The sequence below is a fragment of the Odocoileus virginianus genome, chromosome 13 (assembly GCF_023699985.2).
Source record: "Odocoileus virginianus isolate 20LAN1187 ecotype Illinois chromosome 13, Ovbor_1.2, whole genome shotgun sequence".
NCBI lineage: Eukaryota > Metazoa > Chordata > Mammalia > Artiodactyla > Cervidae > Odocoileus > Odocoileus virginianus.
In genome coordinates, this window is record NC_069686.1 from 60,008,567 (window position 1) to 60,020,220 (window position 11,654).

At 48.1% G+C, this 11,654-nt stretch overlaps 1 protein-coding gene across 1 annotated transcript in view; it reads left to right on the forward strand.

Moving 5' to 3' along the window:
* Positions 1-11,385, forward strand: part of MARCO (macrophage receptor with collagenous structure) — a 35,648-nt gene extending 24,263 nt beyond the window's left edge. The window contains exons 9-13 of the mRNA XM_020914529.2: positions 7,296-7,340; positions 8,201-8,299; positions 8,799-8,843; positions 9,544-9,720; positions 11,095-11,385. Of these exons, the coding sequence (XP_020770188.2) occupies positions 7,296-7,340; positions 8,201-8,299; positions 8,799-8,843; positions 9,544-9,720; positions 11,095-11,225 (497 nt within the window). The 3' untranslated portion in view covers positions 11,226-11,385. The remainder of the gene's footprint in view (positions 1-7,295; positions 7,341-8,200; positions 8,300-8,798; positions 8,844-9,543; positions 9,721-11,094) is intronic.
* The last annotated feature ends 269 nt before the right edge of the window (positions 11,386-11,654 follow it).

Here is an 11,654-nt window from a genome sequence, read left to right on the forward strand (position 1 = left end):
GCTTTCCTTTTCACAGATGGTGGGTCAGGACAGGCAGGGGCTCTGCTACCCAATCCCATGTGGATGCCACCTGAAGGCTCTCAGCAAAATCTTGCCTTCCAGGCTCCATCTGGGTTTAGTGGTCAGGCGACCCCAATTTACTGGCTGCTTCTTTCTGATCTTATACTTCTCTCTTCCCCAACCCCAGATCTTAGGATTTCTGATTCTGAGGCCTAAAGCTGTCTTACCCCTGAGTTTTCTGCTTGGCTTTATGGCAATGTTGGCTTTTCTCCCTCAGTTATAAATTTTGGGGGGAGCCCCTGCACCCCATCCCCCCTTTGCCAGACTAGTGATTCTTGCCTAAGCAAGATTATGGGTGATAAAACAAGATTTTACACCAAGCAGCACTGCACCCACCTCTCAGGTCCCCAGCCTATGTCTCCCACTGTCTGAAGGCAGGGAATCTTGCCTGCACTCTGCATCCTGGGAGGGTTTGATTCCTAAAACTCAAAGGGCATTTTCATGATAGCTCAACAGGATCCACACTCTTGTTAGAGCTGCTTCACAGTAAGAGATGCAGCTAGGGTTGGAATCCAGGGCTGGCTAACTCAAAACTTGGGGCCGCATCCATTATACTTGATCATGCTGCCTTTTCCCTCAAACAACCTGAGAGCACCCCCACCCCATCAGGGCATTCTGATGAGTGCCTTCTCTCTCTACCCAAGTCCTGGAAGGATCAGAGTGGAAGCTTCAACAGCTCTTCCACTCTTAGAAGGAAACAGAGCTGTTAGGCCCTGCTATAGTTCTTTGCTATTTACCCAAGATCCCACCCCAAGATCCCACAGACACTTTTGGTTCACTGGGAATCATTTTACCTTCATTATCAAGTCCCTTGGGGCTGTTAGTGGTAAAGAACCTGCCCACCAATGCAGGACACATAAGAGATGCAGGTGTGTCTTCTACCCCTGGGCTGGGAAGAGCCCCTGGAGAAGGGCATGACAACCCACTCCAGTATTCTTATCTGGAGAATCCCATGGACAGAGGAGCCTGACGGGCTACAGTCCATAGGGTCACAAAGAGTCAAACATGACTGAAGCAACTCAGCACGCACACATGCATATTAGGTGGGCATCTTTATGGGAACTTCCATCAGCCAAGCCTAGTGGTGAATACCAAACCTGGAAAATTCTAAAGGTTATTCCTTAACTCCAGTTGCTCAAGTAAACACGATGAATTGCATTTTCAATTTGGGGTGTGTGATGATCATAACTTATTCCAAATTGCATAGGTTTCCCACTTAAATCCAAACGTTTCCCTTGATCAAGTAACAGATGGTTCACATAGACAGCTTGGATTCCCGTGGGGCCATAACCTGGCTAGCTGTAGCCAGGGCTGTGTATCATCCTGAAGTCATGGGTTAATGGACTTTTGGAGAGGTCAGATTTCTGAAGTGGGAGAAGGAAGGGTGGGTGGGAGCCAGATCTTCTCATCATGGAAGGCAATTTCTATTTGTCAGTGTCAGGATGTTGGTGATCCCCAAGCTAGAGGTACTGCAGTATTTGTTCAGTTTTGATTATATCAAGCCAGTTTTTCAAACTGATGTATTTCCCATTTTGTAAATAAAATCATCAGACTCACAGGAGACTATCCAGCTGCATGGGATTGAAAACAGAGAAACTGTGGTCCCTTGACGTAACCTACGTAACAGCTAGATCTCATGTTTGTGCATGTATGCTCAGTTGCTGAGTTGTGTCTGACTCTTTCCCACCCTATGGACTTCAGTGACCAGGCTCCTCTGTCCATGGGATTTCCCAGGCAAGAAGACTGGAGTGAGTTGCCATTTCCTCCTCCAGGGATCTTCCCAACCCAGGAATCAAGCCTGTGTCTCCTGAATTGGCAGGTGGATTCTTCACCACTGAGCCACTTGGGAAGCCCCGTTATTGTGCATTAATTACCGAAAGAAAGAAGTCTGTTTATTATTATTATTATTAACAACACCTCTAAGCCAGGTACTCTGTTTGAGCCTTTACTCCCATGATCATAGTGCATCCACCCACACAGCTGAGTTTCACCATCCCTACCTCACAGCTGAGGAAGTAAAGGCTCCCAGAAAGTAAGACCTTTCCTCGGGGTCTCATAGTTAATATACACTGAGTCCAAGATTTAATCCCAAAGTCTGATTCCAAAATTGTGCTTTTCTAAACTTTGTTGTATAGAATAGCATAGAGTATAGGACACAGAGAGATCAGAAATGCCCATATTTTCCACCCCACAGTAGAGGGGTCAATTTGATTTAGTCATCAAATCTTCCCACTATTTTAAACACTCAATAACCACACTCCAATCCATTCTGGTGGAATATTTCCCCATGTTTACACCCCTTGAGAAAAAGAAGCCATCTCAGATTAAAGATGGCAAAGAGGAGACTCCTTCCATTCTGTTGGGAAGAGAGACTGCATAGCTAATATTTAAGAGGCATTATCACCGAGAAGAAATTTTTCTAATGGTAGCTCCTTTCACCACTCACAAACCCCCAAAACTTAGTGTTTTCTAACCTTTGATCTTTCAAATGACTGCAAAATCACTCGACTTCAGGGAAAAAAAGTAAAAAAAAAAAAAAAATCAACAACAAAACTAATTTTAGCTCTAAATCCTTTAGCCATTTCGAAAAGTAAACTTTGCTTGAAAATAAGGAAGGGCTCACTTCAGCTTGTGATCATGGCATTTCTCTTTCTACCTCCACATTTCATGAAATGATGTTAGAAGCAGCCAAAACATTTAAGCTCCAAAATACCAGTCTGATCAAAATTTCTGCATCTCAACAGTACTCATGTCTAAAATATAACAAGAATCTGAATTTTCTATGTCCTTTTATGCTTCTTTTGAGGCTAAGTCAATGTGCCAATAACTTGAAATCTAGTTCCTCATCTGTATTTAAAGATGTGTTTTACTTTTACAGTAACAAAGAATAATCCAATAGCAATTAAGCCCTAGATCATGAATACAATTTCTCAGCTAATTTCATTCCCCGTGTCTAAGTATTGAGTTAGTCTAAGAATTTATTAAATTCTCCCAACTCATATTACTAAATTGCCACAGATTTTCCCTCATTTTCCTATTTCTTAGAGACATTTGTAGACGTCTACATGTGTCCCAGTTTTGGGTCCCCTATCTACCATCTGACTTCTTATCAGACAACTCTAAGTTGTTCGTTATTAAATTAACCATAAGTTTTCCAGGCTGCACTTAGCCTGTAAGTTAGGATGGTATTGAAGGAAGTTTCCCAACGTACTGGAAATTTCTACATTAAATCAGAGTCAGTAGGCCTGTATATTGTGTTGGACTTGTCAACTAGCTAGGTGATGGTAGGTTGATATAGGACCTTGCAAGGCCTTGATTTGCTCTTCTATGGAGTACAGGGAAAGGTCTAGAATAATACCCAGGTCCCTGACAATTAGCCAGCATTCTGGATAGGCAATTTCCCCTGACTAAAGGGAAAGATTTTAGGCAGAGCACCAACTGAACATGAAACAATAGGAAGGCTTGTGCTTTTCAACTAAACTATTTTCTTGGGAGAAAATTAAGTCTCTAAATAAGCACCTTGCAAATAAACACTTGGGGCCCTTTCAGCTTGAGCCTGTGACACCCAGGGAATCCCAGTTTGCTTGTGGTTAAGAGGACAAACTCAGCATTCCTTCCCTTCCAGTGTAGGCTTACAACATGCACTGCTGAACATGCACTTCTGTTTTTCAGCCATTTCTCCTTCTCCCTGATCCAATCAGGATACCACCTTAATTTATAGCAAAGTAATTACTAGTCCTTGGATCCATGCACATTCAGTGAGCACCCTCTCAGGGTCAAGGGAGGCCTGGAGAGAAATCACACAAAACTCAGTTCCAGTGTTCTCCCCTTGAAGAGGGGAGTTTTGAAGATAAAACCTACACCTATTATATATCTGTTCATACCTATTATACATTTCTTAGAGGGCATTTTATCGAGGGCCAGTGGGTTCCGTGAGAGCTCAGCCAGGGGAGGGGTCATTAGTTCTCTAGAGACAGGAAGTCTTCTTGGAGGAGGTGAGCTGTGAGCTGGTCCCTGAAGACTGAGTGGGATGTGTTTAGGGAAGTGGTTACTCAAACCTTGATTCCTGGACTAGAGGCATCAGCAATACCTGGAAACTTGTTAAAAACACAGCGTCTCAGATGCCCAAACCAGATGCACTGAATCGGAAACTCTGGGGTGGAGCTTAGCAAGTTGTTTTTTGTTTGTTTGTCTGTTTGTTTTTAGAAATGTAAGGGAGAAGGATTTCTAAATATTTTTATTTATTTATTTGGCTGTACTTGGTCTTAGTTGTAGCATGCAAACTCTCAGTGTGGCATGTGGGATCTAGTTCCCTGACCAGGTATGGAACCCAGGGCCCCTGCATTGGGAGCTCAGAGTCTTAGTCACTGGACCACTGGAAAAGCCCCAGAAAGTTTTTAACAAACCTTGTGCAGGTGACTCTGATGTTCACTGTAGTTTGACTACTCATGTAGGAGTAAGCAATGGCCCAAGGCTACTGAAAGTCTCTGGAACCAGGTGGAGAGCCCATGTGAAACCCCAGGCAGGAGTGAGCCGGCACGCTGGTGGAACAGGCAGCCACAGTGCCCAGTGGGAGGCCAACGCTGGTTCCCAAGCCCAACTTCACCACTCCCTCTCTGTGTGACCTGGGATAAATCACCTAGCATCTCTGAGTGTAGACTCCCTCCTCTATAAAGAGGGAAATGGCACAACCTAGCAGGGCAGCTGAGAGATGTATGGGAAGCCCCTGACAGGGTGTCCAGCATAGCGCATGCAGGGGCAGATGCTTAGTCTCTAAGAGGTGAGGGGCTGGGGAAGGGTGTGAGAAATGAGGTGGGAGAGTCAGGCCTCGGGGACCATGGACCTAGTGAGCCGGGGCTTACCTAGGGCTCCTGCTTGTACAAGAAATTTGTTGTTTGGGGCTCTGGAGGCTTCTTAGGTAGTGGGCAGGCAACCAGGAGAGATCACAGTGTGAGATGGCTTCAACCTTGCATCTAGGGACAGGCTCTTAAGGTAAAGATTTGTGCAATATGGCACCCTTTAGGATGAGACACAGGGGGTCAAGAGTCTAGATATGAACCATTTCTCTATTTAACAACCAAAGACAGGTTTCTGAATGCGGTTTCTCCTTTCTACTCTTGACACCTGCAATTCAGATGCAGGTAAGCACAGAGGATGACTTCCCAGGCGGCTCCATACTAAAGAATCTGCCCTCCAATGGAGGAGAGTCAGGTTTGATCCCTGGGTCAGGAAGACGCCCTGGAGGAGGAAATGGAAACCTACTCCGGTATTCTTGCCTGGGAAATCCCAGGGACAGAGGAGCCTGATGGGCTACAGTCCATGGGGTCACAAAGAGTCAGGTACTACTGAGGATTGAGCACACACCTAAGTAGAGAGTTCACATCTGCCGCCCCTGCTGGGCCACTTACGGTCAACGGCAAACATTTGGAGGGGCTTCCTGGGCAGCAAGGCCGGAGCTCCTGTGGGGCCTTTAGCCCCAGGGTCCCAGGTGCTCCCCACTGGAGGAATACATACAAGTACCAAAAGGGTCCCCAGGGTCCGCATGGCAACACTTGCCAGACACGAGGCTTAGGGCTTGACACAGGTGACTTCGTTTCAGTCTCATAACCATCCCCGAGGCAACCAGAAGCTCAGAGGAGAAAGGTTAGGCTGATGGAGAGGGAACTGGACTAAATGTCTTGGAGGAAGATGCAAACCCAGGCTATCTGACTCTGAGCCCTGTGCTGCCTTAGGAGGAAGCGCATCATCCATGGGCAAGGCCAGAAAAGGTATTATAGTCGGCAACATCTAGCATCATAGCAGCTTTCACAGGCTTGATCCAGTTCTCCAGGAGACCAAAGGGGTGAGACTTTCCAAACAGAGGGAACAGAGGAAGCACAGCTGGCCCAGAGTGAGCTGGGGCCTGCCTGCCAGCTGACCTCAAATTTCCTCCAGCTTTTAGGAGAGGCTCTCTGAGACTCAAACTGGTCCTCATCTCAAGAATGAGGGGCAAAACTAGTTGCTCTCTCAGATCTTTCTAGCCCTTCCAACCTCCCTTCGTGCTCAGGCCTGCAGTAGCAGCTCCTAGCTCCTCAGCCCTCTGACCCTCCTCCTCAGGCTAGCCATCTGAAAGGCAGCCAGGAGCCAGGACTCCTTGTTCATCATTCCAAGAAGGGATCCTGAAGAGGCCTGCCAGGCCCCGCCTCTGCCCTCCACTGACCAGCACACAGTGGGTGCTCAGGAAAGCCAGGAATTTGAAGTGGGAGGCAGGAACGTCCCCCAGGCGATTCGCAGTGAGAGTAACTGAGTTCCTCTTGGTTCCTAGTGACCATCCAGTGAGTGGGTTTCTGGTTAAAGCCGAGCTGGCTTGTTGGAAGGGACCCCAGTCAAGATCATGGTGGAAGTACAATCCCATTGTTACCCTCAAGAAACTGTTACTTCATGATCAGTAATGAGCTTTACTTTCCCCAAGTTTGCATGACTGTCTTGGAGAGTCCTATTTCCCTGAAACTGAGAGATCATGGGGTTTCTAAACCAATAGGTTATTATCCCACAATAAGTAATGACCCGTCACGGTGCTGGGAACAGTGGGCCTTCTACATAAGTTAGTGAATAAAGAGATAAATGGAGGAAGGAAGGAAGGGAGGCAGGGAGGAACTTTCACATCAGAACTACAAGTAGGATCATCTCAAATAATTGCAGTGCTTATTTTTCCATTTTCTGGACATGAGAACCTTTAGCTGCCTAACTGTTTAGCTACAGCGGGGGCCACAATGAAATAAACCAATAGACTTATGGAATATCTACTGAGGCTGAGAGACTCCCAGAGCTTCTAGTGGCCACTGAGTCCCCTCCACAGTCTTTTAGAAATAAAAATAACTTTATTTTCAAAATATCTCTCAATTCTTTTCCAGTAGAAAATCTTTTTTCCAATCTTTTCCTTCTTTTGCAACAAGAAGGAATAGATATCAAGCCAGGTTATTACTGGACAAAGAAAGTCAGTTACTGAGTGTGGGGTCTGTTCACCTAAGCCAGACCTTCATTCACCACATTTCTATTTCACCCCAATACACGTCCCCATTTATCTGCAGTCTGTCTGCTTTTATGCTCTGCTAAAGAGGCTTTAAACAATCGAGGAGAACCAATGTACCTTTCCATCTGCATTAATCAGACAGAAGGTAGAGGCTGTCTAAGATTAAAAGTGTTTAATATCTAAGTTTTATTATCTTCTTCCCTTTTCTGTATTTTGATCTTAGGACTTCAAGGACAGAAAGGAACAAAAGGAGAATCAGGATTTCCAGGTAAAGCACTGGCTTCATTTTAATTTTCCACAATAATGACTGGAAGGACTGTCTGAGGCAGGTTTTGTTGACCCTGAAAGCTGGGCTGTAACCACAGTAACTTTCCACCAGAGTGCCGAGGCCTCCAGGGCTCTGTCTTTCAAGCCTCAGGCTCTTGCAGTGATAACCCAGGGGAAAGGGTACAGAGAAGGGGGTGGAGTTGAGAGCGAAAACGAAAGAAGCCCCGGGAGCTGCCGCATGGCGGTGAATTCAGGCTGCGCAGCCGCGTGGAGCTAAGCAACCTTTCTCTCCAGTTCCCAAGGTGGTTGCCTGGCCTGTATCTCTTTGGTCCATCTCCCTGTTCACTTTGGCCCTCAAGGCACCCCCTCCTCCTGCTAATTCTCACAGGACTATCGTTATAGGCCTCGTCGGTCCCCACCCTTACACACGGCATTTCTAGTCTTCTTGCTGGCCCCACCCTAAGGAGCCAAAACAAAAATTCCTCAGACACATTTCCTGAGCAGTCTTTATTACTCCTAAGGTGGATTTTCTTTTCCTATTCTAACTTACTAAAGAGGAAATTGAGGCCTGGAAATGTTCTAGCAAATTCTCCCAGAATGGCTTCCACATAATGGCCCCATGAGGACCAACAACTTCAGAATCCTGTCGGCTCTTTTCACCCTCTTCTCCCTCGAGTTTACCTGGGAGGTGGGGGGTTGGGGCAAGGGCAGCACTCTGCCCCTGCCCCCAGGCTGAACATCCAATTAGCCCACTGATGGGGGGGCGGCCTTCGGGACAATTCATTCATTAAACACGAAGGCTGTTAGTTTCCCTTGGAAAGTAGATCAGAGCATCTGATGGCAGTGGTCTCTCTCCCCCAGGCCTTGCAGGCATGAAGGGAGAGAAGGGAAGCCCAGGCCTGGGAGGCCTCAAGGGGTCACCTGGACCAAGTGGCCAGAAGGGAGAGCCCGGATCGAGAGGTAAGGTCTCGGCTTCTGACATAAGAGTTCAAAGGAGGGGCCTGTTGTAAGGGGCTGGGAGTGGTTTTCAGAACCAGAAGGCTAGAGGTTCAGTGGTTCTGTGGAGAAGTCTCGTGCTGGGACCGCCCTCGGCCCGGAGCTTACGGAGGTGGATAAGGCACAGCTGGGCACTCAGAGCGGCAGGTGACAATCTGCTGGCACCACGCCCAGCCCTGGACCCTGCAGTCTCCGTGACTGACCTCAGCAGAGACTTCCCACTCCATGCCTCTTGAATGTCCTTCTCTAATCTAGCTTAAGTCCTTCCTGCTGTAGCTCAGGCCCATTTCTTCTTGCTCAGCCATGGAGATCCATGGCATATCCAGTCCCCCTGATGCCAGGGGGCCAGCAAAGAGGGAGGAGAGAGTCCGACCCCCAGCATTCCTCCCCACTGGTGGCAAAGGAGAGCGGGGCTTCCTGACTCGGTTTCCTGCAAACTGTGCGGTTTTTCTCCCCATGACAGGAGCTACTGGGCCACAAGGAGCCAAGGGAGAAAAAGGTCAAAAAGGTAATTGCTATTTCTGTTCTCTTTAACACATGCTATAGAGGCTACTCTGTACTTGAAAGTTGTATGTGTCCTGGAAGAGAGGCCTTGGTTCTCAGAGAGGTTCCTCATTTGGGGGGAAAGCTAAAAGGCTTGTCCCTTGAATAAGCCTGCCCGTGTCCCAGAGCCACAGGTAACAATTTCTCTCCCTCCCTTCTTTCCTTGCTTCTTCCCCACCCCCAATTCCCTCCCTCTTCCTCCTCCCTTTGTTTCCCTCCACAACACAAGCAAAACATGGTGGGCTGGATTTGCAAGGCCAGCTGCCCAGGCACCTCCTGCTGTGGCCTCGGGCCTGCAAGCCTCAGTGCACAGAGGCCGCTGACAGTGCTGGAGCCGTAACATGGGATCTTACCGCCGTGAAGACAGCCATGCAGAGACTTCTTTTCCCTAACTGTAGGACTTGCAAGGCAAAAAGAGAAGGGGGAGGCAGAGGATGAGCTGGTTAGATAGCATCACTGACTCAATGGACACGAGTCTGAGCAAAGTCTGGGAGATAGTAAAGGACAGGGAGGCCTGGCATCCTGCAGTCCATGGGTCGCAAAGAGTCATCCATGACTGAATGACTGAACAACAACAGGACTTCCAAAAATTAAAAGGCCGAACCTGCACCTGCCCAAAGCCCGGTGCTGCGTCCCTCACCTCTCCCCGTGTGTTTCGTCACCAGGTGACTCCTCGTTAACCGTCCGGATTATCGGCACTAGAAACCGAGGCCGAGCTGAAGTCTTCTATAACGGTGCCTGGGGGACAATCTGCGATGACAGCTGGGACAATGCAGATGCCACCGTTTTCTGCCGCATGCTGGGTTACTCCTCTGGAACTGCTATCTACAATGTGGGAGCTGGTGAGTGAATCAGTCCTCAACCAGGAGCCTTTTTTTTTTTTTTTTTTTTGAAGTATTGATCTGAGCTTTCTCTCCTGGGTAGGGTGTTGGCACCCATCAGTTGCAAGTGATTCATAGTGGTTGGCTTAAAAAAAAGGGATTGGTTCAAGCAACTGAAAAGGTTCGCAACTCAGGGCCCCAGCTTACATCCTTCTGGCTGGCAGCCCCAGGAGAAAGAAGGCTGTCTTCTCCTACGGGGACAGAAGTTGCTATCTATCCAGCCTTAGAGCCAGAATGCCACATGTCCAACAGTGTTTGTGAGGGATGCTCTCTGAAGGACAGCTGAGGGGTGAACAAAGGAGAACAAAGATGCCAGGCAAGCAAGCACAGTGGTCATCTCAGCTCTCTGGAGCATGAAGGCCTGGTCAGCCCAAGCTTGATCATCTTCAAGGAGAAGGGAAGAGACAGCAAGTCACAGGGACTTCCTAAAATCAGTTTTGGAAAGATGTCCTGGAGTGCTGGAGACTCAACTATGTTTTGCAACAAAAGGTCATTTTCTTTGGCCATAAAAGTGGACCTGCGCTTCCCTGTGGCTCTGTGGTAAGGAATCTGCCTGCCAATGCAGGAGACATGGGTTCGATCCCTTGGACGGAAAGGTCCCCTGGAGTAGGGCTTGGCAACCCACTCCAATGTTCTTGCCTGGAAAACTCCATAGACAAAGGAGCCTGGTGGGCTACAGCCTATTGGGTTGCAAAGGCAACCTGGCAACTAAACAACTAAACAACCACCAAGAGCTGACCTGCCAGTGACACTAGGCTGGTTTCTCCTGCTCCTGCCCCCAAATCTTCTCTGCCCTTACCCCTCCCCCTCCGCCCCACCAAAAATGCATACCTACTTTTTAATCTGAGTCTAGTTGGATTATAAAACTCCTTCAAAATATACATTTCCTCCCACAGATTAAGCCTATATAGATTGTTACACTGTAGTGTAAGTTACTGGAGTCAAATAAGCCAGCAATTCCTCTGAGCTCTTGATCTGAAATCAATTATATCAGAAGGAAGGGGGTTTGAAGGAGATATGAATGCTTTGGAACTGGGAATGACCTGGTTACAAAGGCATTTAAGGAAGAGACAAACCCTGAGAGATCCCTAGGAGATTTCAAATCATGCTTGGATTACATATTAAATACTTGGATGAGATTTTATCAAAGGGTAGAAAGCAGAACAGAGGCAGAGTCTCATAAGAGAGCAGATCAGTCGTCCACACCGTGGACCTGGGCAGTTGCAGGAGGAATGATCAGTTTAGCTCCCTGTGGAAGACCCCGAGGACAGACGGACCACACAGCTTGGCCCCTAATCCCACACCCCTCTCGCTCCTTGCTTTCTCTGTGTCCAGGCTCTGGGAACATCTGGCTGGACGATGTTGGGTGTCGAGGGTCAGAATCAACCTTGTGGGACTGCAACAAGAGCAGCTGGGGCTCTCACAACTGCAACCACAGTGAGGATGCGGGCGTGAGCTGCAGCTGACCCCACAGCCCACTCACCACTCTGCCCCCAAGGTGTCCACGGCCAAGACACTCAGCCCACGAAGGGAGGTGGTGCCCTCTGAGGGGCTCCCAGAGGTGGCTGGCAGCCTCTAAAGTGGGTTCAATAAAGCTAATAAAGTTCAAAGTGCTACCTGGCACCACCCTGGGCTGTGGCTAAAATTACTAGCTCATCTCTCCTGTCATGCAGTGCTTCATTGAGTCCTCATGCTCCTCGCACCCCCACCCGACGCACAGGGACAGTGGAATCTTAGCTCAGAACTGAGGTACATGGGGGCTGAAATCCGATGGTGAAAGTGGGGCTCACCTGTTGTCAGAATTAGTCATGACCAGCCCTTCAGTCAATCAGATGTAGCCTCTTCGTGTAGCAGTGGATGGTCCCCCCAGCACTGGAGCGACTCGCCAGCAAATG